The 27,093-nt window shown below is 40.6% G+C and overlaps 1 protein-coding gene across 1 annotated transcript; it reads left to right on the forward strand.

Annotated features, from left to right (window-relative positions):
- The first annotated feature begins 16 nt into the window (after positions 1-16).
- TBX18 (T-box transcription factor 18) lies at positions 17-23,598 on the forward strand. Its single transcript, XM_030945762.1, has 8 exons — positions 17-448; positions 1,236-1,419; positions 2,942-3,043; positions 6,027-6,198; positions 12,540-12,707; positions 13,893-13,957; positions 17,561-17,655; positions 20,158-23,598. The coding sequence occupies exons 1-8, from the start codon at positions 178-180 to the stop codon at positions 20,880-20,882; spliced, it is 1,782 nt and encodes a 593-aa protein (XP_030801622.1). The 5' UTR covers positions 17-177; the 3' UTR covers positions 20,883-23,598.
- Positions 23,599-27,093: the final 3,495 nt, after the last annotated feature.

Here is a 27,093-nt window from a genome sequence, read left to right on the forward strand (position 1 = left end):
CCCCCAAAAAAAAACTTGGCTGATAACTCGGATTTAAAAAGAAAGGCGAGGAAAAGCCCCAGCCCCTTGCCTGCGCGGTCGGGAGGACGGGAGGGCGGCCGGCGCGGCGGGCCGGGCGCGGGTGCCGGTGCCGGCGGCCGCGGGGCGCCTGGATGCGCGGGCTCTAGGGTAGCGGGCATGGCCGACAAGCGGCGGTCCTCGCCAGGCACCACCATGAGCCTCAAGGCTCACGCCTTCTCCGTGGAGGCTCTCATCGGGGCCGAGAAGCAGCAGCAGCAACAGCAGCCGACGCCGCCGCCGCGGCAGCCCAAGCGGAGGAAGCTGGGCGGCGAGGACGAGGCTGCGGAGGACGAAGGCGGCAGCGGCTGCTGCGCCAAGAGCTCTCCCGCCGCCGCCGGCAGGACCTGCGGTGACATGGACCTGGGCTGCGCCGCCCGCGCCCCCGCCGGTGAGTGCCGCCCCGCTCCCGCCGCTGCCCCGGCCCCGTTCCCCGTCGCGACCGGCGCTTTGATTCCCCGTTATCCCTTCTGCCTCTCCACGCTGCGTGGGCACCCACCACCCTTCCCGCCGGCCTGGCGGTGAGATCCGCGGCGCCCCTCGGCCGCCGGCACGGACAGGGCGGCTGCCGGCGGGGCTGTCGGTGCCGCGGCGCGGTGGAGCGACGGCGGGCGGCTGTCCCGAGCCCTGTTTCCGAGAAAAGGCAAAAGCGCTTATATGACACATATGTATATGTGTGCTGCTGAAAGTGCATATGCAACTATGTATATAATTATGTGTGCATATATGCATATATATATATATATATATATATATATATATATATATATATATATATATATATATATATGTTTGTGTGTATGTATAGAGACACACACACAACACCTACATGTGTGTGTGTGTGTGTAATTTGCTGTGTGTGGAGGGGAATGCAGTTTCACGCTGCAGGGCAGAAGCCCGTAGCCAAACGAAAGGCGCCGCCGTCCTCGCACCCCGGACGGGCTGAGCTCGCCTCGGCCCGGGCACGGCGTGGTGGCGATGGGGGCAGCTGGTCCCTGGCAGCCCGGCGGTGCTGCCGCGGTCCCGGTGCCCGGGTTGCTCCCGTCCCCGGAGCCGAGGCTGCGGCCCGGTCAGGCCGTCGCTGCCGCCGGGCTGGCCGCTCGGCCGGGGCTGAGGGAGACCCCGATCGAGAAGTCGGCGCTGGCCCGGCCGCTATCGCTCCTCCGCTCTCTCCGCAGGCGGCTGCGAGGAGGGATTCCTGGCGGGCTCCCCGCCCGCCTCCCCCGGCGGCTCCCCCAAGGGCTCCCGGCCCGGCTCGCCGCTGCCCACGCCGCAGGCGCCGCGCGTGGATCTGCAGGGCGCCGAGCTCTGGAAGCGCTTCCACGAGATCGGCACCGAGATGATCATCACCAAGGCGGGAAGGTAACGGGCGCGGCGGGGCCGCCACCCGCGCGCTCCCGGGGCGGGCGGGCACATCAAAGCGGGCCCAAACCGGGGGAACCCTCCAGATTTACGAGGCAGGTGGATGGCGATAATGTTAGATGGGCACGGGAGCATGTGGCGTTTCGGGTTTCCTGTTCATTAGGGCGAGGTCTGGGAGCGCCGTGCCCTTCTGGGGGGAAGCTTTTCCCCTTTCCAGGGGATACACATGGTAGAAACCTGGGAAGTATAAAAGTATTTGAACTTATTAGAAATTACAAAAACATATTTTATTGAATCCATATGCTACCGTCTGCATTTTCAGAGAGGCTTTATTAATGATTGAAACGCAGTCTTAAACAGCACAAAGCTGCATTTGTCTTAAGAGAGTCCAGTCGGGGAATTTCTGTTTTATCTTACAGGTGCACTGAAATAACAGCAAAAACTAGTTAGCCATAGTCAGGATTTTACCCTCCTGCTTATTCAGAGATGGCGGAGATACGATTTTTGTTTCCAGTAACTACTTTTAATGGATTGGTTTTTAATATATATATATTTTAGCACAGCAGCAAATACTGAGTAAACTGGAATAACTTTCAGGTTTATAAAATGCAGAAAATGCAGAAGAGTATTTTATTAGCTTGCAGTTAGGACTTTTTTTTTTTTTTTGGTGCTTCAAGAATGAAATTTTCTGATAAAAAGCATGCCAAGCTAAGAGCTAAGGGCAGTTTTATGTTCAAACCACCTCATTGGTTAATTAATCCGTTTCTCCACAGAAGGATCTAAATCTTGAACGTGTAGTTTTTCGTCATTTTTGTTTTATTTTTTTTTCAGAAATTTGCTCGTAGATTCGTTTCTGCTTTCAATAAAGAAGTTTTACTATACCTTTCAAAGACAGAGTAGCTCTCGCACTTCACCTTTAGTAAGTTGCAGACAGGAAGTCCCGTGTCAATAAAGACCATATTGTTAGGTTAGAGCATGGCACATTGGCTTTTATAACTGCATCCTTGCGGTGTTATAATTGTATCACCGCAGATTTAGCTTTCTAATTCGCTGCTGCAGCACTGAATGATACACCATTCTTCCGCTGTCACTTGAAACTTTAGTGGCAATTTGCCTTTCTGTAAGCCTTAGGCTTCCTGGGTGGAGGTGGTGTTTGCACATCTCCAGGAATACATTTCTTACTAATATCTCAAATGGGCTTTAAATGTGTGTACTGCTAAAGTAAAGTCTCAAACCCAAATGATTTACTGTCTAACAATAAAGTTGAAATGATGTGGTAATAGCTGTACTCCCAAAGCGTATCCCCAAACATACAAAGCATTGTTCGAGTAAATGCACTTTAGAAATCTGTTTTGACATATCGAATGGGCCATTTCATGGCTATGTAACTATAATCGTCCAAAAGGACTCTGTAGGCTAAAAGGAAGAACGAGAAAAATCCCACGAAGCGGTTACTTTTCCTAAACAACCATTCCCGAGTCTGTTTCATATTAAAAATGACCTCTCTCTTTCCAATGTTCAGGCGGATGTTTCCTGCAATGAGAGTGAAGATCTCAGGTTTAGACCCACATCAGCAGTATTACATTGCTATGGATATTGTGCCAGTGGATAACAAAAGATACAGGTATGGTGACTTTAAGGCAAAAAACATATGATGTAAGCTATAGGGTGCTTGGCTGTTGGAAGAAAATATTAACACAACATAAATTAGCAGAAGATCATGTTTAACTCTCCTTGAAGGCTCTTATTTTCATCCCAGTGTGTTTTAGAAGACCATATTGTATCAAGTATGCAAAGACAACTAAAATTTTTGTTGAAGCTCTTTATGATACATTTGCCTCACAATGTGTATGTACTGCAGGCAGATGCTCAGGTTTGGCTTTCAGAGTGCAGTTCTAGTGCAGTCAGGAAATGTTATAATATTTTATTCCTCCTCCTGTCAGTAGGAATTATTTCCTATTAACCAATAAATATGAAAATGTACATTTGTTAATGCCAAATGGTATTACCATTAAATGATAACATTAATAGCACGGATATCTGATTTAAATAACTTAAAAGCTATGTAATGTGACTTAATAAGTAAGTCATACTTCAAATAGCTTATAGAATTTAATTTAAAAAGTGAGATATTTGGTTGCTTAAACTAAAAAAGGTGATGTTTCTAATTACTGTTATTTAAAGAATTAATGGCATTATTGTCTGGAGAATTATGTGAGGAACAAAAGAGGTTGTTCTTTGAACATTTAAGAGGAGAAATTTTGTGCTGAAGCTCTCACTGTTTTGAGGGTAATTGTGTTTTGAGGGTAGTTGTGTTTTGAGGGAGCTGGTTGGGTCTGCAGAAGCCACTTGTCCTGTGGAAACATTTTCAAGATTGGGCCCGCAGCAGTTCCTGTTGTGAGTTGAAGCCGTTTCCAAGGTCTTGCTTTGTAGATGCAATCCCATGCTCCAGAGTAGCCAAGGGGGAAGCCTGGCCTGAGTAGCTCAGAGGAGACAGGATCAGATCTTTACCAATTGCTGGTTTGATTGTTTTAACCTATACTTAGCATAATGTAGGGAAAACCGCTGCAGATTTAATTCTAGAACTAGGAATATTTCAGACCATGATTAAAATGTTGGTTCTGCAGGAATGCTGCCTTGTTTCCTAAGCAAATTCTGCTCTGTGTTTTTCCTGTACTTACCTCATTGACTGCTATTTTGTCATTTTCTTGTGTGGTATATAAGACCTTCCTTAGGACCTTTTTTAATTTTGAGTTTTTCAACAAGGGGCACCAGATACCAGGGCTGACGATGCTCAGCATATACAGTCAGGGGAGTGTTTTCTGTATCTGCCGTAGAGGGAAAAAATGCTTCTTTTTCCCTGTACCAGTGCAGTGCAGCTCAAATGGAAGCTTTTTTTTCTTTTTTCTTTACTTTGTGTTACATGTGTGCATTTGCTTAACAATCTAAATATATAATTCCTAGAAGGTCTGAGCAATTCATAAATTCATAGAAAAACCAAGGTAATAATTCAAAATTAATTAAAATGTTAATACTAAAAATTAAAAGCGGTTATACTGAGTATGAATTGTTTAAACCTAATTTCATTTAAAATAATTACAGTCATACATTACTACATACCTGCAGTGTCTTCACAGTGTGCTACATGGTGCCCAGATAACTGAAGTAACTTAATGACAGTTGTAGAAAGGGTGGTATTTTCTTAGTTGGCAAACTAGAATTTTTTTTTTATTCATGTATTAGTAACTATGCCTTTAAGCTTTCCACTAAATGTTAATGCTTTACATGTTTTACTTGGTGCCTCTTCTCATTCTATTCTGTGCTTTTTATTGCTGTCTGTTATTTCAACTCTGGCTGCTTGTGCAGCTTCACACCCTGTCTTGTAGATCTTTAAATTTCATAGAAATGACAGCAGTCATTTGGTCTAGTCTTTAGTTTGCTGACAGAGCAGATAGCAAAAATAATGGAAATGAAGAAAATTACATATAGGTCTGGATTTCTAGCAAAATTTGACCTTATAAATATTTGGAAGCTTATGCTGTAGCTCAAAATGTGTATTTATCACTGAATTTTTATTTATGTGCATTTATAACTTTATTTACTTTTCTAGGAAAAGCATATATTTAGTATAAACCAGGAAATATAAAATAAATGAAAAATGTTACAACAGTGATCTGGGTTGGAGAATTTGTCTCCAGGAGAGAATCACCACCATTCTAGATCTTAGCTATGCAGCTTGATCTGAACTGTATGGAGCGATACCTGCATTGGATCATTTTGTTTTCTATTCTGACTGTGTTGCTTGCCTTTCTCTAATAAGGAACTGAATTGTGCAAAGATATGATTTGATGAGGTCTTTCTTGTTTTCATTTAAAAATACAGCTGAATTACTGGATTTTTACTGCCCTTGAAAAAGATAACTTTCAATTAATACTTTTTAAACTGCTTTTTGAAGTGCCTGCCTTCAAAATAGGTTTTTAACCAAAGCGGGCACAATTTTTGTTATAAAATCATCTAGTCAGCATTGGCCTATCAAATGAAATACAGACTCCATTTTTCATTTTTTAACCTTTTTGCAATACTGTTTAAGCCTATTAATATGTCTACCGAAATATCAAGAGCATAGTTTCACATACTTTCATTGTTTTTCTCTATCATAATGTTCTTTCCCTTCAATATCTTTATTTATAGAGTCTTACATTAGACTCAACATGATAAATCTTCCAAATATGGAATTACTACCCAATTTGATAAAAGAAGGACCAGATTCTTTACTATTTGCTGATGCCTTTTCAGAGCAGAGCTGTAGCAGTCAATGAACTGACACCAGCTTAAAGCTCATTTTGAAACCTAGTGTTGAGACTGTGACTGATATTAGGAAGAGCAAGGTCAGAGCATGGATTTTAAACTTATTTTTGCAGGTGCCAAGACTATGTTTGGAAACAAACAAACAAACTTTATTTTTATTTATGCGAAATTGTGTCTTTTCATGTTTTGTTAATTGACGGGTTTTTGCTGTAAGCATGGGCCCTAATTTATTCATGCTGAATGGGTCTGATAGATTGTTTTGGTGCTAGTGGTTAGAGGTATTTGTTTTCTTTTTACAGGTATGTTTATCATAGTTCCAAGTGGATGGTGGCTGGTAATGCTGACTCCCCAGTGCCGCCTCGTGTTTATATTCACCCTGATTCACCTGCCTCGGGGGAGACGTGGATGAGACAAGTGATCAGCTTTGACAAACTGAAGCTTACCAATAACGAGCTGGATGACCAAGGGCATGTGAGTACTTGCTCTTTCTTCAGTGGCATTATGTGTAGGCACATTGCTCAGCCCTGAGAGGCTCTGACGTACAGCTGCGGGGCGCCAGAAATAGGCTTGACTTTTCAGAGCTGTTTTGGAACTTCACTGTCCGCATCTAAAAGCTTCTTACTTTCTGCTCCGATAATTAACGGCTTATTAGAGCCTGCTGTTTTACTCCTCCCTCAAATAGAGAACTCCTTCTGCAAAGTAAGACTTTACAAGGCTAAATTGCCTAATACAGAGGGGCAGAATTGCTCTCAGTATTTCCCACCGAGCGTGTTACTCGCAACTTCTCCTCCGATCGAAAAGGACTCTTAAATTCACAAGTGGCTAGGAGAAACATTAATAGTGTGTAATAACTTCACGTGAATAAAAATACACTTAAGTATTTTCTTAACCTAAACGTTTGTGTGAAATCCCGTGAGGTGTTAATAATTGCAGTCAAAAACGAACAACATGGGAGCTGGGTTTGCTCCGATGATGATTTATTGCATACCTTATGAAGCAAGACCCTTTCACAGCTGAGGCTCATTACTTCTGGAAAAGCTGGCGAAGACGTATGCAGTATGAGTGTTCTGTTTGCAAGTTCTAAATTGTTTAGTTATGACATTATCTAATGTGACAAAATGTGTTATGTTAATATTTCCTTTTCTCTTCAAAACTGTTGAAACATGACAGATGTAAGCCAGTATCATTCCAGCAATCCCTAAAATAGTTTTACTTGACACCTTAAGAAATAATTAAAAAATGAGGATTGTTTTTAGTCAGGGTGAAGTCTTTGATTTTACAAACCCCTGTAATAAATGACAAATGTTGGCATCCTTTCAGAAGAAGCATCGAGTTCCAAGTGTTAGAGTTTTAAGATGTTAGAGGAAAGTTTTGAGACAGGATGTGGATTCCATTGTCCTTAGCGTAACCCAATTTATTAACCAGGATACTTTCTCCTTCAAGGAAAGGAGTGAAAGAAAATACACCTGGCACAGGGCACAACGATACCACACTCATCTTTCAGTATGGTTGTAACTCTGTGACATTGAGCCAGGTATTTTGCTAATACATAGGCTGAGATTTTTCCCCCCTTGTTTGTGTTTGCAAATGCAATTATCAGAGGCAGGAATACAGGAGCATGGCTGACCTAACAAATATGATAACAAGGATAAAAGACTTCCATTTGTGCAATAATTTTCATTATTTTATTTTGTTCCTCCTTAAAAGAAATGTGGGGGTATTCATGCCTCTTAAGTTAGCAGTGCTTTTCTTAGAATAGTACAAAAGAGGTTTTATACTGCTTCTTTCCAGAATTACAGTTATGGAGTCTTATTTGGCAGTGTCCATTTGAGTTAAGGTTAGCACATGAAGTTCCTTTAGTTTCCCCAGCATTTGTGTATTTGTGATTCCTCTCAAGTGGGACTTGTTTTCCCTGAATCCTGAGTCTGTTGTAAGGGATTTGAAAGTGAAGCAGATGCAAATGGATAATATGCTGCTTTTCCAGCAGTGAGCTGGTTTTTGTACTCAGTGGGTGCAGAGGGACCATCTGCGGGTTCTGTGTGGTCCAGCCGTGCACTTGCAGTTGCAAAGTGCCCTGTGATAAAATCTCAGCTATGGAGAGAATTGTGTTATTCTCTTTTTCCATCCCAGATTTTAGCTTTGTGTTTACTCTGAACTGAAACCTGTGTAGCATACACAACACACCATTATTTGTAATACGGGGGGATATAAATTTTCTGGTCTTTAGTTAAGTATTTTGGCTTGGAAACGAGTGAAGCAAAGCTCAAATACAGTGATTTGAGACACATTGAACTGATTCAGAGCTATGGCAGTGCCCCTCCTCCCCAAAATGGAAATTTAAGTATTAAAATAAAAGGACAAAAGAAGGATGACTGTAAAATAATTTCATATTTCTCAAATCTGGAAAATTGCAAACATGTCATTCATAATTACCAGAAAAGGCAAAAGCAGAAAGCAGAAAAGTGTCTCTTCTAATGGGTACATTTTTTCTATTAAAGCTATGGTAGTGTGGAATGCTGTATTGAAAAAGCTATGTAGCCTCTGGATGCCTCTAGCAATAATGGAAAACGAATAATCATATTTTGTGATGAATATAAAAAAACCAATTGTTTCTCATAAGCAGGAAGAAACCATTTTTCTCAGTAGGGTACCAGGGGACAGATGGCGAATTAGAAGAGCTAGGAGTCAAGGCTGTAGAGTCCCTCCAAAATTTACTCTTATATCAGAAGTTCTGACTCTCCCACCACTGTATGAGACATGAGGTATATTTTAGATTATTAGAAAGTAGTTTTTTCCCTCTCGTGCGCAGGCAGAGTGGTTCAGAGAAACCTCAGTGGGGTTTCCACCAAGCAGCGTTGGCCTTTAGCTGTTGTTCTTTGGGAATGCTTTCCCTGCTTTCTGCTTCTGGCAATTTAATCCTTGTTGAACTTGTTCCTTTATGCTCCCTGTGCTCGTTGGAGGTGTAAGCTTTTGCAGAGTTTTTGTGTTAAAGTCCTGGGGGTTGGTTTTGATCTTGAAGGCTTTGAGGTAGGGAGCTTGCATTATGTCAGTCTAGAGCCTTTTTACCTGTTCTAGAGTATTAACTCTCAGGATCTCTGAGGGAAGTGGTCCATGTCAGTGGGAATAAAAACAGTATTTGCAAACAGGCACTGAGGAAGAATTCCTATGCAGTATTTATGTTGTGGCAGTAGTTGGTGGAGCCAGCTCATTCCCCTTGCATCGTGTTGCCCTGGGATTAGCATTCTGTGAAAGGAGATCAGCCATTTCTAAGAGCCTCACTGCTCGAGCATGTTCCAGATTCCATAGTGCCTGCTGCTATTTTCATCAGCACTTCAAGTGGGACTTTGTGACTGCGCAGTTTTATAGTGCTGCTGAGCTCAGAGGTTTTTGAAGTACATATCTGCACATGGCACACTCTTTGATACATGGGTTCCACTTGCAGTCTGCAAAGATGAAGCAAAATTTGTACAGACATGTTTTCCTTGTGTGTTTCTGATCTCAGAGAAGTTCCAGAGTGAGTTTCCTGCCTTGGAAATACTACAGAGTCATTAAGACACACACTATGGCTTTTATATGTTTCATCTAAGTTGTGATGCTAAGGAAGAGTAAACCTGGATTTTGCAGTTGTCACTGAAAAGTGCATGGTCTGGATGTTCTTTGTTAATGCCTCTCATCCCTCTCTCATCTGTGGAGTGAGTGCTGCATTGTAAAAGCAGTCTCTCCCTCCGGCTGGTTAGAACTGGCTAATTTTTCTATTTCAATGCAGTTTTTAAACTGAATTTCAGTGGAGGGGAAAAGTCAACATTTTTTATGCTATTTTCCATGCTTTTCAACTGAGTGTTTTTTGATGCAGAGGAACATCTTTTAACTTTTAGTGAAAATGAGGCTGTTAGTGTGTTAATTGTTCCTTGGTGGCTGGGGTGGGTTTTTTTCCCCATTTGAAAGTGGGGCGAGGCTGGAAGCAGAGGCGGACTGTAACTCTGCCCAGACTTGGCTCCAAGTAGCGAGCTCTGCTTACGGTCAATGGGCACTTATATGTTCTTGTCACAATGAAAAGCTGTGAAACATCAGTATTTGCACTTGCAGTTTTTGTCTTAGTACAGAAGGGATCTGTGCTCCTCAGCCCCACACACATCCCTAACTGCAGAGAGCCTGAGTGCTTGTGCTTTGGAGGGAGGATAAAGGAGGATTTTTGGCAAAAACAGCAGCAAGGACTGTGTCGGTAGTGGGGAGGTGACCGTGTAGTCTTGGCACGGCCAAGTTGCTGGAGGATTGGTGAAGGAGTTTCTGGCTCTCATTTGTTCTGGCTGAGATGGTTGTGCCATGGTGGTGCTCATGCTCAGGGTCAGCTCTGAGACCTCATCATGGCAGCAGCTCTCAAAAGACATTGCAAATGTAATCCCAGCTTTGTGTTGCTGCAGGTGTTCTGGTGGCCTTTGCTCTGCCTCCTGCCTTCTGTCTGATCATGATTTCTTGACAGCTGCTGTGGCCAAAATTTAATTTTACTTTTTGTGAGAGAGGTTTATTCCCGCATGAAATGTTTTCATCTTGTTCTGTGAGGACTTTGCAGAGAGAGGCAGGCTCTTCAGCTGTGAGTTGAATGTAATGCCACCTCATATTTGGGAACACAGTGGGATTTCTGATTGGGGTTTTTTGGTGTTGGATTTTAAGGGAAATGAAGGGAAAATTGCCATTACTGCAGATAAACTGTTACATCCCATTGGTGCTCTTAAATGTGAAAGGCTTGTCAAATGAAATGTCAAGATCTCCTTTTCCTTAGCTTTTTCTTCACAGTAGGTTTAGGTGATGGTTTGAATAATAGAGCTAAATTGTTTTTGTAGTGGATATTGCATCTCCCTCTCCTTGCACTTTAATTCACAAAGTCTTTGCAGTTATGCATTATTTAGTTTGGACCTTCAGATCATGAACAAAGATCCCATTGTTAGAAGACATGGGTACAAAATCAAGAAAAAAAAATTGCTATGGAGTTGCTACTTGCCAAAACAGCATGTCAGCGCAGGAAATTTCAGTACAGGACACAGGCCAGACAGGTTGTTCCTAGGAGATGACATGGATCAGTTTAGCTGTAATAGCCACCCAGATAAGCAGTGGGAGGTGTTCATCTCTGTGCTGCTTTGGTATCACTTGTTCTGATGTGTGAGCAGAGCTCTTTGTAGCTGCCAGGGTTATCACTGATGTGTGGGCCAGCAGTGGTTTGCACCACAGAGCTGATGGGGTCAAGTAATCCGTGTGGGAGAGAGCATGGCATGCTCAGTGGCACCCAGACATATGGCAAGGCACAGAATTGCAGTGTATTTGAACTGTGCAACATCTTTTCTTGATAATTTCTCTTTCTGTTGCACCAGCATCTCCCCTGGTACCTCTTGGGTGTTCACAGGGAAACAGGGTGAGGAATGTGCTGTCCTCTCTGCATTTTCATTTTGTTGATCTTTGCCATTGGAGAATTGAAAGGAGTGTTGTAAAAGAGAAAACACTTTTGCACAATAAAAAATCTTGCTCTGTTCAGAAACTCGGAAAAGACTTCATATGAGAACATCCATAGGGCACTCCCTGAGCAAATTAATTGGGGCCTGTGATGTCATTGTCAAAACCTTACTTAAGGGCTAATAAAACCCCTGATTATCCAGAAACTGGCCTTACCAAAACAGGGTCATGTAATCTGGCCAGGACCAAGTGTATTAAACTAGCCAAACACTAGTTTATCCAAACAAATGCAATGTCCTCTATATAATTTGGGTGAATGAACTTCCATGGTGTCTGACATAGGGGCTCTGTTGAGTGCTTGAGCACACGCACATTCTGAGCCTACTCAAGGAGCAGGAAATTAAAAACCTTCCCCAGAATGTTGATTAGTGGTTCCACAGGCCAATAGCCATAGGACTATTTATTTATCAAGTTACTAATTTCTTAGGTCTTCCAACAATAATAGCTGAACTTCAAATTTTTTTTTTCCTTGACATTTTTTATTTTAATAGTGGTTAGCTGAAGTGGAGTAAAATAGAGGAAAAATGCTGTATTTTAAATTTCCTTTACAATTGAGGTACAGTACCAAGAGGTATCTGTGTGTTTAATTTATGCATTATACATCCACTCCTCTTTTATGATTTATTTTTGATTGAGTGTCCCTGAACCAGGACATTGAGTTTTTGTATGCTGGGAGGGTTTTTTTAATTGAAATTCACTGTCTGTTTTATGGATCGATTGCTATTAACACTTTAGAGTTTTGGATTTTGTTATCATTTTACTCTTAATTTTATGCTTCTTCAGAGTGTGAGAGTCTCAGCTTGTGTTCCAACCAAGATTTGTTTCCAGCCTTTGGGATATAAGGAAAAAAATTGCTCTAATAGCACATCCTGAAGGTTCCAAAAACAAAAGGCAAATTTCTGTTGCTGTTAATCCTGTTAGGTTAAATCCAGACTTCACTGGAAAAAAGTGACAGAACTTTCATAATTCTAGTGGGACGTAGACTTCATTCCTGATTTCTCTTTTTTTTTTTTTTTTTTTCTTTTTTTTTTTTTTTTTTCCTTTATTTGAGCCAGTTTCAAAAGAGCCAGTCTCTGAATTTGGAGCTCCTGAGTTGTAATTTTTAAATGCTTAGGGTTGGCAATAACATAAATGCACAGGGATTAGACTACTGTAACAAGAACCTTCAGAGGTTAAAGAAAACATTTGATTTCCAGTAAGTGGCATGGTAAACACATACCATAATCTGTTCCAAAAAGCTATTAGTCCTGAAACAGCAGGGTGTCCTTTCTAACAAATGTTATCTTTTTCCTTGCATGACTGCATAGATTATCCTTCACTCTATGCATAAATATCAGCCTCGTGTCCACGTCATCCGAAAAGACTGTGGCGATGATCTGTCCCCTGTCAAGCCCATCCCTTCAGGAGAAGGGGTGAAAGCCTTCTCCTTCCCTGAGACAGTCTTCACTACTGTCACAGCATACCAAAATCAACAGGTAATTCGGGCTTTCTGGTTAGCACTTTACAGGCTTTTCAGAGCAGAACAGAGATGTAAGAGATAGGAGAAAAGTAGACGCTGTCATTATATCACTTATGAAAATAGAACTATCTATTTTTTACTACAAGTAGCTTTCACTGTTAGTATTGCTCCAGTGCCTGGAGGCTGTAGCTGAGCTTTCAGACATGCTGCATGTAAAAAAACCTTTCTTATTATTATGGAGATCACACAGTCCAATTAGCATGCTTAATGGTGTCTTGATTATAAACACTGTATGGAAGAACAAGGCAAAGAGCAGTCTAATTTTTAAAGATGTTTCTGTACCTTTAAATGTGGATAGGTGTCAGGAGAGACTTTTTAAAGTACTTTTGTTCCTGACTCAGTGCTTTTAATACTCCCAGAACCTTAACAGAGAAGCTGAGTTCTAAGAAAGTTGCAGTTGTTTTTATGAACTGCATTCAGCCTATATTATTAAGGACAATTTATCTGGGTCCACATGGATTCAAGTCAAAAGTAAACTGCAGGTTGTATCACTCAGCTCTTACTACTTCTCATTTAAGTTTTAGCATACATAGTTATCGCTGTGACATTTTATTAATTCCATATAAATTATTGCAGCTGTGTTTTTTGAAATTACATACGCATTGATAACTTCACAAAGAGAGGAATAGGAGAACCATGTAAATACTGAAATATAAGTATTTGATGATTTTCCCATTTATTAAAATAAATTACGGTTATTTGGGGTGTGGTGTGTTTTGTGGGGGTTTTGGTTGGTTAGTTGGTTTGGTTTGGGTTTTTTTTTTTCGTGGAGGTTAATAACGTAGAGATAATGTCTCTTTTCACATTTCCCTCTTGACCAGTACAGAAATAAAATTTAATTTAAATTTGATTCCAGTTAGACAGTGAACTCTCTTAAATGAAGAATGACATTTGCCTGAAGTTTTTTCTCAGTAATTCTTACTGCCATTTGGCTGCTTTAAATACCTATGATCTTCTCCAGGGATGTGCAAAAATAATGATCAGAAGATTGGTCCTTATTTTGCTATGTTTCAGGACAGCCATCTTAAACCATTCAAATATGAAGATATTTCCCCTGTCAGCTTTTTTCTGTCAGTAGAGTTGTTTTCTGTGCTACTTATCTGAGCTTACAGGTAATCATTTTTCTTAATAATATTCACAGATAACTCGTCTGAAGATTGATAGGAACCCATTCGCCAAAGGCTTTAGAGATTCGGGCCGTAACAGGTAGGTGCTGGGGAGGAGCTGGGCTTCTTCCTGCTGGCAGAATCAGTTTGTGGAGGCTGTTCAAGGTCAACACTTGTACTTACAGACAAACTAATTTGAGAACTCAGATTCCTTGCGGGTCCACTCAGACTTCCTAGTAATGTTCTCTGTGGCGAGTTGCCACTGCTACACCTCTGACCATCTAGGTCAGGAACAGACTGGCACTTGGCTTGACTCATGTACTCAAGTTTCCTTTCAGTGGAAGCAGTGACACACCATGAAGGCTGCAAATGGACTTAATGTATACTCAGTTTCGTGATTTCAGGCTGTGCTTGAAATCTCCTCTTTCTCCTGGCTGGAGACAAGTTGCAGATACCATTGTCAAACTACAAGTTCAGGTTCTCTTGCAAGTAAGGGGCACATAGGATGGATTAATGGCTTGTTTCCTCCTTAAGGGGGAGAAACTGGTTTGTGCAGTAACCTTATGTTTAGTACACTTGTCTAGGAGGTGAGAGACCTGTATTCAAGTGTCTGTTTAGTCGAAGGAGTTTTAAATCTGCTTCCTAGGTGAATACCTTTTCTAGCAGGCTATATAAGACCTTGAAATGAGGATGGTTTGCATTTCTTCTTTGGTGGATGGAGTGATTAATTGCTTTTTTTTCTCTTGATCCGTGAATCTTTCAAAATAGCAGTGGGAAATCTGTGTAGTGCAAAGTGGAGACTTAGGTCTGGTCCAGGCTTCCAGTGCCAATGAGGTACTTTATCCAATGACTGTTTAATGCAAGCTACTTAAGCCTGTTTTGAATTGTATGTTAAACCATTTCAGCTAAAAAAAAAAAGCAGTATTTCATTGTGCTGTATAGTATACATCAGTTCCAGCTACCACATTGTGTTTGGTGTCTGCAGCTGCTATATTTATGACCAGGCCTTGCTGAGAAGGGAGCAGACTGTACTGGTAGGAATGATCAGAGAGTTTCTTTTTGATAGTTGTTTTATTGAGCTTCTCTGTTAGCAGAAGCTACAGCATTAAAGCCTGTTTTACACAAAACCCAAGTTTCATAAAACCTGAAACTGGACAGTAAATGACAGTAGTTTCTGGAAAATGACTACTTATAGAAGGGATGACGTAGTTGCAAAGATTTACAGGCATTCACTGTATGAATTCTATTCTTTTTAGTCTGTCTGAGATTTTGTCTTCTAGGGAGAAATAAGTATGCATGTTCTGTGGCCACTGACATAAATAGAACTTTGCCCTCTTTTGTAGGTTTCTGGTTAGAAATGAAGTGAACAGTGGCTTCCCGGTAAATGCAGTGACTGAAGAAGCAAAACATGCTGTGTGTACTTTAGGAAGAAAAAGGGTTGCCATACAAGCCCTGTTTGAAAGCTCTCTCTCTCCTAGGCAGTGTCTCTGCTCTGCTTGCTGTTTGCAGAACTATAAAATAAGTACTATGGAACCTCCTAAGAAGTGTGAAACCCTGATCCTCTGAAATGTGCAAATTTAGGTGGACTTAGAATTTCTTCCATAAGAAACAAGAGACGATATCCTTTTAGACAGCAAGGAAAGAATTGTTCAGAAATTAGTTTTGAACAGGTTTTAATGTGGCGGGACAGCTCTGGAATTACCTGAGGATGATGTAAGAGTGCTGCATCTGCGACCACACGAATACAATTATGGGACTGAGTGTATCCAGAGAGGGGTTTTTTTGTTTGGTTGTTAGGAATAGTCTGGTTCAGGCATTGGAGAAAAAAAAGTAAGATGTTTTGATTGAAAGTTATTTTTAATGGAAATTGATTAGGAAGGCAAGTTCTGAAGGAAGAGCCAGCATCTCTAAAATGTTTTAGAGCAGCCTTCAGATGAGGTCTGAGTGTTCTTACTCTACAAACACACTCATTACAGAATTGACTCTGCAAACTCTTGTTTGTTGCAAATTGACATTGTTTTACTGAAGTCAGTATCACTGTTTTCTTTTGTAGTCCGCATTACTGGATAAGTATATTTGGCAATTCAGCTGAGAATTTAATTGTCAGGGAAAATTTCTCTTGCTATACTCAGTGGATTATTGTTTTGCTCTGTTACTGAATACTGAAATTAAATGTTAAGGTTCTGTTATCCTCATTGTTCTAGCCAGTGTTTTTATCATTGAGGCATTTTAGTCTGCAACAAGGTTAAAAAATACTGTGGTTAAATTATACCAACTTTTCAATATTGTTTTTATGCAGCTATCTCACTCTGCACTGCTGCATGCAGTAATTCCGCTTAATTAAAAATATGCCCTTCTAGGTCATTCCTGTTCAGTCCCACAGGCCATTTTACAGAAATCAGTAGCTTCACCTTTTAAAAACATTCCCAGTGCATTTGCAAAGTGCAACAGAATTTAGGTGCTGAGAATAGTTTCATTCTTCAGTTGGGCCTTAAGTTTGACCCTATAAAACCTTTTACTCAGGAAAGGATCGGAATTTCTCCCTTTAAATACTTTGGGAAAAACATAACTGTTTTGTTAAATAAACTTGGGCATTTGATAGTGCAAATTAGGGTGGTGATAAAATGTGGAAATTGTTCAAAGGCATCTTGTATAAATTATCGCCTTGGCTACACTCCTCCAGGAGGTGGCTTTTATCTCCACTTTAACTAGAAATGAAAATTCACCATTACTGCAGAAAATTAAGGCTATCTTTTTAGGCCAGGTTCAGCTAATAAATGCTTTATAAATGTTTCCTGACACACATTTGTGTTCCTGCTGGAAGGAGTAGTATCAGAACATGTTGGTTGCTTCAGACTGGGCTATTTGTATAATTCAAGTTTACGAATACTGCTGCTCAAAGGCAAGCACTTGTATTTGGTGTGTGCCTGATGCTGACACTCAACAGGCCTCTGGGCCCCAGCAGCCAAAAATAACACCAAAATTATACCTCCAAGTTCATATACCTCTGAGGTGTATTATTCATAAATAATTGTCAGAAAACAAATGGGCCTTTATCTTCAGGAAGCAGAGAGTTTTCTGCATAGTGTCTGACACCATTGTCTACACAGTTCTGATTTCTCAGGACACTGTTGCAAGAAAATGAGTGAAAACTTTTAGTTTCTGAAGGTATTTTGCTTAGCAAAACAACATTGGTTTTTTTACACATGATTTTGGTAGCAATATAGCTGTACATCCTTGCCTTGCTCATGTTCTACGTGCGATTTTCCAGCTCATCAGTAATGACTGCGAATCCTGTTTTAATAGGAGTTGCCAGTGGATCACCTTTAATCTAGGAAGAAATAGCAGATCATCCCTCTGGCAGTTAAAACTTTAAGTGCCAGAGTGATGATCTCTATAAGAAATATACTAGCAAAACATTTAAAATCATTTTAGCCAAATCTTCCCACTCAAACAGCCCTCCCAAAAGGCTGAAAATATTGAAATAGAGAGCCAGGCTTGTGGAATTGGAAAACACTTGTGCAGCCCAGTGGTTGCAGGTCCCTGTGGTCTCATGGATGGGCTGTAAGGCTCTTTTCTAAAAAGTAAAATCAACTTGAAAATAATCCTGAAATGTTTATATGTTTCTGAGGTGGACTATTCAGAGATGTGTGGCAAAATACAGCTTGCTTTCATGACACCGTGATTCTTTTGTTCTAAATAGAATGGGACTGGAAGCTCTGGTAGAGTCTTATGCCTTCTGGAGACCTTCTCTGAGGACACTTACATTTGAAGACATACCTGGGATACCCAAACAAGGTAATGAGTGTCTTTGTGTTCTTTCAAAACAAAAATGAAAGATGAAGCTTTGCCCATCATACCTTATGAAAGTTTAGGTAAGTGTGTCACTCACAAGGCAAAAATAAACAGCTAACCACAGTGCAACCATCCCCCCTCATCAGAGTTATTCTAAGTTAGAAAACTAATGCTAACTCAAGCACATGGCAATAAAATGTTCAATTGCAAAGAAAAATCAGATGACATGTGGAGGAGAATGCCAGTTATTTAAGGATTGAATAACCTATTCCTTAGTGTTATGCTCCAGCTAGATACAAAAGGTAGAGATCACTTAGAGATTAATTCTGTTATACACATCCAAACTGCAGCATAGGAATTACTTGTGTTTTTAAGAAAAAAAAAAAAAAAGGAATGAGAGAAGAAATGTTCTCTTAAGTAGTGAGTAAATAGGAGGAAGCTTAATTTTTTTTCTTCTTAGAACCTCTTCATGATTCTTAAAGACCTGAAAATTGTTCAGTAAATGGGCCAACAACTTTTTCTGCATCCTAGAGCTTAAAGAAATGCATCTCCTCTCTGTTTGGCTTTTTGCTGCTCTTCAGTCTTTGTTGGAAACCTTTGTTTCCACTTTCCCCATTGTGCAGGTAGTGTCATGAATGAGAAAAACATTTAAGTGGCCCATTTGGACAGAGAGTGGAACCTCTGTACCCTTTTCTGAGTTCTTTTATTTCCTGAGTATAATCCAATGCACATGGAAAACCTCTCAGCCTTTTCCCAGCTAAATCAGACATACTGCTCCCAATTCTTTGCATTTTCTGCTACCAAAATTACAACTATCCAGTCTGGTTTCTTGATAATGCATTGATTGCAAAGCTGTTTAACATCTTCAGAGCAAAAACCCAGAACATAGAGAAATTCAGAAAAATTGCTTTTGTCAGCTTTTTGGTTCACTCCTTTGAGAAATCTTGTGTATCAGTGCTTGATGTGGGCAACTAAAAGGAAAGTTTATGCCAAGTCATTGGATGAGTGTTGGTAGAGTTTTAGGAGTAGCATGGTGGTGAGGGACGGTCTCATCAAAAAGGCCTTTAATGAGAAGAGAGAATGAGACCTGAAATACCTTGTCAGACTGTGTAAGACTGAAAGGCAACTGATGATGCAGTTAATCCATTTAGGAGACAGACCAGCTTTATTGGCTGTTTGTGTGTAGGAGCATTGTTTGGGAGCAGGGGAACTGCTGCCATGAGCTTCTTGCTTCCTTTTCTGCTTTTGCCTGAGGTTAAGAAGATTGTTGAAGTTACTCTTAATATTCTGGGAATGGAAACTGGGATCCTTGCAAAATCTTTAGTCATCTATACCTTGGACATAGCGACTTTGTGAAAAACCCCATTAGAAATTTGTCTTGGTTGTTAACGCTGAAAGTGCCTATCTTCAGGTAGCAGAGACATTGATGGAGATTAAAAGAAAAACATGTCTTATCATTTCTGTAACGTGGCAGTGCCTAATGATGCCTTGTGATTTTGGTGTCCTGTTAACAGAGAAGCAGCAGCAGGCAGTGTTCTTCAATAATGTATTTTTCTTTTTACTAGCTCATCTATTATGATAATCTGTTAACTTATTGACAGAACTTCTCTCTTTGCAGCATCAAGCTGTTTGATTGTTAGTGTTATTCATAGACAGGACATCTTCCTTGTTAAGTGTCTTGCCTGGGAGACTGTAAAAGGCCCCAGTTTTCAGGAAGATGCAATCTTTTAAGAAAAGGAGGTCTGGGAAACTTTCAGTCCTGAAGAAAGGCTTCACCTGTGGCAAGCATTGTGCTTTCAGGAGCATTCAGCACTGGTATTCATAATATAAAGTTCTGATATCAGTAAATGAACAATTTGCAAACAGTTTGCTGCAAGCCTACCCATTCCAGAAATGAAGCAGCTATGTGCAGTGTTCAGCCCACATTTTTCCTGAAGTTATTCTGAATTTTTTGGTTATTCTCAGAATTGTTTTGGTTTGAAGTCAGAAGTTTTTTTGTTCTGAAATTGGGAATTTTCCTGAAGCTGTTATCCATGAGAGCCTCTGAGCTAAGGAGCTGGTTCCTCAGCTGGTGCTCCGACAGTGACAGTCAGGCACAGAGCACTTGAAACACATTCCGGACTGTAGCAAGAGCCTAGACAAGCCAAAAATCATAATTTTGAAGAAGGCTTCCTGTGATGGGGTACTCACTTGGCTACATCTTAACTGCCATGAAATTTCCTTCCATGTCACATAAGAAGCAGTTAACCTTTTGGGCCGGAGCTCTAAGTACTGAGTGATGGTTGTAAAATCATAACTTCAATTCTCTTTCTTGGTCAAGTTGTTTCTTTAGAAACATCCATGTGGTTCACTCACACATTCTCCTGCACATGTATGTAAAAGTTTTTAATTAATTTGAGTTGGATTTCATCTTGAGGGTTATTATAAAAGACAAAGGTCTTGATCTTTCACCTAGGAAGTGAACCTTTCCCAATGTGCTTCTTACATTGTAATATTTTTTTCCAGGAAATGCAGGTTCCTCTACTTTACTCCAAGGATCTGGCAGTGGAGTGCCATCTACCCACCCTCACCTTTTACCGGGCTCCCCTTGCTCCTCTCCAGCCTTCCACCTCAGCCCCAACACTAGCCAGCTGTGCACCCTTGCTCCAGCTGACTACACCGCTTGTGCGCGCTCAGGCCTGGCCCTGAACAGATACAGCACTTCCCTGGCTGAGACCTACAACCGGCTCACCAACCAGGGCAGCGAGACCTTCGCTGCCCCAAGGACTCCCTCCTACGTCGGCGTGTCCAGTAGCACAACTGTGAATATGTCCATGAGCGGCAGCGACGGGGATGCCTTCAGCTGCCCGCAGACTGGCTTATCCATGCAGATTTCAGGGATGTCTCCACAGCTCCAGTACATCATGCCTTCCCCATCCAGCAACGCCTTTACCACTAACCAGACCCACCAAGGCTCCTATAACACGTTTAGACTGCACAGTCCCTGTGCGCTCTATGGATATAACTTTTCTACATCCCCTAAACTGGCTGCCAGTCCTGAGAAAATCGTTTCTTCCCAAGGAAGTTTCTTGGGGTCCTCGCCAAGTGGAACCATGACGGATCGGCAGATGTTGCCCCCCGTGGAAGGAGTGCACTTACTTAGCAGTGGGGGGCAGCAGAATTTCTTTGACTCTAGGACCCTAGGAAGCTTGACACTCTCGTCTTCTCAAGTGTCTGCACATATGGTTTGATGAAGCCTTTAAGTAAAAGTACAGTATGTTTGGTGTCTGCAATGTATTTCTTTTGGAATATGAAAGGACACTCAATGTAGCTTGTAAAGTGTGTGTATATATAATATGAGAGGAAGTTTCACTGAAATTTTGACTTGCTTCTGGCCAGATTATCCTCCTATTTTGAGTTACACAGAGTTTGCTACGGTGCAGACTGCTTTAGTTTTCTGGTATAATACACTTAGTTGTATAACACGTTGGGACATATGCAACAAATTAAGTAAGACTTCCTCCCCTTTCCCCCTCATCTGTTCTAACTCCTTTAAAGAATGAAGTGACACTTGGAGTATTAAACAACACAAAAAAGCCCACTTATATTTCCTGTAGTACTAGCGAGTTTCTTTAAAACATTCATACAATACGCTGATGCACCAAAGGCATTTTACATGTTTCTTCTGTTATAAGTGATACAAAGGGTATTTGGACTTCTTAGTGTTAAGCATCAAGCATCCAGCCTACAAAGTAAATGGAAAGATTAGTTTGCCTTCTCATGATACGCTGGTTTTAGCTTATCAATGGCACATCATTCTCACTAGAATTTGTTTTTTTCAGCATTAGTCTAGATTTATGATTATATATTTGAAGACAAATAATGCATATTCAAATTGTGGTGATAGGAATAATTCAAATCAACAGCACTAGAAGCAGCGTTCCTTTGTATGAAATGAACATTGGGGTGCTTACTTTTTGTCAAAGGTAGGGCTTGATGCATTTTTTCCTCCATAAATATTGCCTATAAGACATTTACTGGACAGTTGGATATTCTAATGTATCTTTGTTTTTTATATTTTTACTTTTTTGAAGGAAAATTCAGTTTGATTTACGGAAAAAAAAAGTGAGCAGGATGAGAAATTCCATTATTGGTTTTACCTGTTTTGTGTGTGTGACATGTTTTGGGTTTGGTTTTTTTCTTTTGTGTTTACTTGGTTGTTTTTGTTTTTTGTTTTTTGTTTTTTTAAATCAGGGCAAAAGGTCCTGCATCCTCAGTATTACAAAAGTGACCCAGTTTGCCCAAAAGTGTTTTTGGAAGCAGAACGTTGTCATAGCTGCCTTCCTGTTGCTCTGGTTTTGTCTTGGAATAGGAGAGGTTTCCTTCATTCCCACCTCTGGTTTCTAAATGGCACTTGTTAGAATGTAGATCACCATCTGCTCCTGACCACGCTTCTTCAGAGTCCCAAGGACACAGGGAGACACCATGGTGAAATTTCTGCTCTCATCTGCACCTGCACGGCCCAGGTGTGTATCAGTCCTTCTGCAACAGCTGCCTCTCAGCTGCCTGTCTGTCAGAGCTGAGCCACAGGGGTTGGGAAACAAATTTTAGTGCTTGAGAGAACAGGTAATCTTCAACAGTATGCCAATCCTAATTTATACAGATGATGTAAAGGCATTCTAAGGTGGGTACAGATGTGCTTGAAAATGCTTCCCCAGTCAGCATTAAAGGAGAGTAAGGTCTTTCAGGTTTATGTTTGTTGGATTTTTTTGGTGAAGGTGAATTTTTATGTGTCTCACGTGTTCTTATATCTTTTCAGGCAAATAGTGGGCTTACCCACTCTCACTTCAAAAAAGACTCATTTCAGCTAATATTTCTTCAGTGGGATGGAAATAATATATGCAGAGTCAGCCCTCTTGCTACCTCCTCTTATCTGGGAATAGAACAGCAATCTTTAAGCCTGTGCCTAAAGAATGCTTTATTTCTATTGGTTATGTATTTGTTTCTGTTAAAGATACATATAAAGTTCTCTTTCAAAGTTAGAAAGAGAAGATGATGCAATTGAGGTGATGTGGGCTTGCTTCTTTGCTGTCTTAAACTTTCTAAGTGACCTTTCTGAGTAAACCTAAGTTCACTCAGTCTCTATCAGATTTTTTTCTTCTGAAAAATGTGATAATAGCACTTCTCTTCCTCTGAGGAAGGGGTGACAGTACATTGAAGATGAAGATCATCTTTACATTTGCTGTGCTGTGGACAGTATGTTACAGATGAATGGCTGGGTGGTGTTCATATATGAGGATAAAAAAGTAAATTCGTGTACTTCAGCTCTGTTGCTGGTCTTGGCAGTGCAGGGTCCTTTGAGGCAAACTTCCTAGAAAAGACCTGCAATGCTAAAAGTGCTATTCAAACTCATGCTATTGGTTTGTGAAATGGTTCTGAGGTGTGTAGAAGATGATAGGAAAATTTTCAGCTATGCAAATTGTCATAGCTCTATTGGTTTAAATTAAGAAGTGACTTGTGTATAGTTATTCCTGCTCTAGGCAAAACTTCCAAATTTTGCAGTTGGAAAAACACTTAAGTGGAAAGCTGGTACAACTAATCCATACTTGAAAAAGCATAAATAGCCATATCAACTTAAGAGCTGTGACTAGGTAGAAATGTGGAAGAGCTAAATCATGCATGTTCCTATAAGGAGAGAAAAATAAAAGGGTTGTGCATGGATGTTCATGGTGGTGCTCCTGTCAAGACTATGTACTTTATTGTCTGGGAATTTTTAGAACTGGTCTCTTATTTTTCCTCAAATTATTCTTATCATATAACCACACAATATTGTTTTATTTGTTCCTTAAAATTTGAATAATATTGTAAATACTGGTTTGTCATTGTGAAAAGACTAGCTTTTTATCAATACAGTAAATGCTATATATGCATTATATCTATAATTATATATCTGTATTTTACAAAAGTGCCACAGAAAATATATTAAAGTGTGTATTCAAACACTTTTTATTACATTTGGAAAACTGAGAGGCTTGGGTCTATTTTTTTCACTACAGCTTCAGCAAGACCAAAGGCAGTGACTTGAAGGTAAGCTCTGAATTTCAGAGACTTAATACAGCAAGCCCAACAAGTCTGCAATTCTTTAACCACCTGCAGTTGAACCTCTCCTGTTATTTCTATGCAAAAGAATCGTCCCAACAAATGCTGTGTATAAGGAGATAGTGGGCTGAAAGCAGAGCTGTGAGGTTTTTTGTGGGGAAAAGGGACTGAACTGCTTGCCAGGATCTTTAGCCAGTGATGGAACTTTGGTACTTCTCACAGCCCATGTTATCCCAGCTGCCAAGACCAGTTCAACTGCCCTGTATCAACTGGATCTGAGAAGCTGGCACTTCCATGTGACCAGTTTCTTGAGCAGGAGCTTGGTACTTTGAGCTTTTTCTCTCTCTGTATTTCTTTGGTAATTGCCCTTTGGTTCTGCTAGTTCTAAATGCAAAAAGCCATTGATTTTGAAGGCAGAATTTACAACCAATAATCATGTGGGTATACTGTTACTCAGCAATGAGCAGCATTTCTCCCTCCAGGAGTACTGTTAGGCACAGTGGCCTTATTTCCTATTGTATTGCAATAAACGATTCCATGTGACGTAGGGCACAGGGCCTGAAAATCTGATTACTTCAGAGCCTAGGGTTTCATAGTCACTTAACACCAGCATTGTTGCAAATGACCAGAATTAGGGCAAGAGAAGTAGGCATGAAATGCTTGATCATAAATATCAGGCCTCCAGGGAGAATGAAAACTTCTGTTTTTAATATGAGAACAGTCCTTTTTTTATTATGATTTTATTTTATTTTTTTCTATAGCGCCATCAGACTCTAAGAGAGCTCATTTCTGCTTCAGCAGAGAGACAACTGGAGCAACTTGAAAGTCATGGACATTGTTGTCATTAATGCTAGTAAGCTTGTACCTTAAGCAGATCAACAGAAAAAAATATAAATCATCCTCAGAAATAGCTCACAAGTTATATGGGTATATTTTTCTTGTAAAGATAATATAGCTAATTAATCTGTATAGAAGTATGGAAGTATGCTTAAAAAGGTTGCAATTCATCATAATGAGTTAGTGCTTTTTTGGGGCTGACTCTGCACTTCAGATGACAAAACCTGCTAATTTGTCAATTGAGCTCTTCACTAATGTGATCCTCAAGATTCAATATTTTGCCTTGTATCTAACACAAAGCTGTAGATATGTCAATTTGGTATAGCAAAACTACAGGAAAATTCATTTTTGCCTTATATTCCACCATATTCCTCAACTACTTTGTTGATTCAAAACACTGACTTGAGAAGGTGACACACACTTCTAAGATATGATGACTTGCATCATTAGGAAATAACATTTCTAGAGAATTCAAGTTGCTTTAAATGCCTTTTGCCACTGCTGTTGTGTTCAACCTCTGAAAAGGTGTTTGTTGCCCAAACAAAGAAGTCCTTTGCAGTCACCACTTATTTTTGAAATCCTATGTATTCACCACTTACTCTTGAAAAGCAGTGTTGAATTGGCCATAAAACCATCTCAGCTGCTGCCCGAACAGAGCAATTACAGCAAAATGAGAATTTGAATATTCTGCTTCAATTGTAGAATTTGAAGTCCATCAAGTAAATGTTTTTAAGAAGTATCAAATCTGCTCAAGTACTGTGGGCATAAAGAAACACTCAGCTGAATTTCATTTGTGTGTCACTTTCAGAGGTTTATTGGCACTTTAATAGTTAATATCTCACATCTTCCACTACTGCGGAATGAACATGAAGCTTCCATGAGATGGATAAATTTCAATTTTTTTTCTTTGAGGCCTTTCTAAATGTTGGAGGTAGCACCCAGCTTTCAAGACAAGCACCTGGGCTCCATTTTTGCAGCAGGGAGTGGCAGGAGACACGGAGATCACACAAATGGAGCCTGCAGTGCCGCTGCACACTTTTGGAATGTCACAGGTGCTGTGGTGGCACCCACAATGTACAGTTCTATCCAAGCATATCTCAGTGCACCTCTCACAGGAGGCTGTAGCCTAAACTGAGAACTGACACCAAAGGCTAGCCAGGAAGGATGAAGTGTGATGTGAAAATCTTTGCTCTACCAGAAAGCTGGGCCATGGCAGTGAATGTTAAGCATAACCCAGCACAGACTTGGCCTTTGTCAATGCTGCTGCCACTTTGACTAATCCACACCCTTATATTCATTTGCATACCACTGGTTTTATTTAGATGCTATAATAGAGAGCCAAGAATAAATTTAGAGCACATTGAAGGAAACCTGGACCCACTGTGGCCAGTGGTAATGTTGCCACTGACTTGAGCTTCATGGATACCATATTTCCAGACCCTAAGACATTGCCCTTTCTGTTCCGGACTGCTTTACCCACACAGCAGCTGTAGTCGTAATGGTCTTGGCCATTTTTCTGTCCATTTTTGATGTTTTTCAGATGGATAACTGGCTTTTTGCATTTCACATTCTCGTATTTTGCTTTTTAATTTGTGATTCTGCAGTTTTTGAGGCATAGACTGAAAGACAAGACAAGGTTGCAACTCACTGCTCCATCCCCCAGAAGCCCTGCCAATAGATGGTGTATCCTTTCCACTGCAGATAATTGACTATATACTTCCCCACAATGTTTTTATTGTATTTTACAGAGAAAAGTAATAAAAATAGAGGTTGTATCACAATCAAAGCAGTGTTTCCATTCCTCAGGCAACGTTTTTCAGTAACCCAAAGGAAAACACCTCCCCACCCTTTCCTGGTTGCTATACTCGGTATATGGCTCTCAGTAAGAAGAAAACCAGATGCCATATTTAAATGTAAGATGGCAGAAACCAGAAAAGCAGAAAAATGGGTCCCAATTCAGGGAAGTGTTCCCAGATAGTCTTTGTATTCTTTGAAGTGCAATATGGACACTAATGCTTCCAGAGACATCTGCAAAGGCCCTTTGATACGTCCCCCAGACATTTGCTGTTGGTGTGTGATAAAGGCCTCACTGATGGATGTAGTGAGCACCAGGGATTCCCTGCAACACACTCAGGCAGGGAGTTGTCAGTGTCGCACAAGGACGTGCAAACAAATGCCATTTATGTGGTTCTAGTAATCCTGTGCAGAAGTGGAGCCTCGCAAGTGTTAAACAGACCCCAAAGCTATGCTAAGAGACCAGGTCTTGGGGAGAACTCTTTACAGGCCAAGCCCATGCAATCCAGTTACCCTTGTGGCGGTAACTAAAAAGCATTTTACAGTTAATATAAAAGTAATTATCTAAGCAGACATTTATTTCACTTTGCTATTACTGGGTGTATTAATTTCCTGAGCATTTTGGTGAGGGTGAGAAGTGCCCTAAATATCTATGGGCTATAGCACCGAAGGTTCCAGTCTCACACTAATTTTTTTTTTTGGAAAGAGAGGAGCCTTGGAAAATAAAAGTTA

Source organism: Camarhynchus parvulus, chromosome 3 (assembly GCF_901933205.1).
Source record: "Camarhynchus parvulus chromosome 3, STF_HiC, whole genome shotgun sequence".
Classification (NCBI taxonomy): domain Eukaryota; kingdom Metazoa; phylum Chordata; class Aves; order Passeriformes; family Thraupidae; genus Camarhynchus; species Camarhynchus parvulus.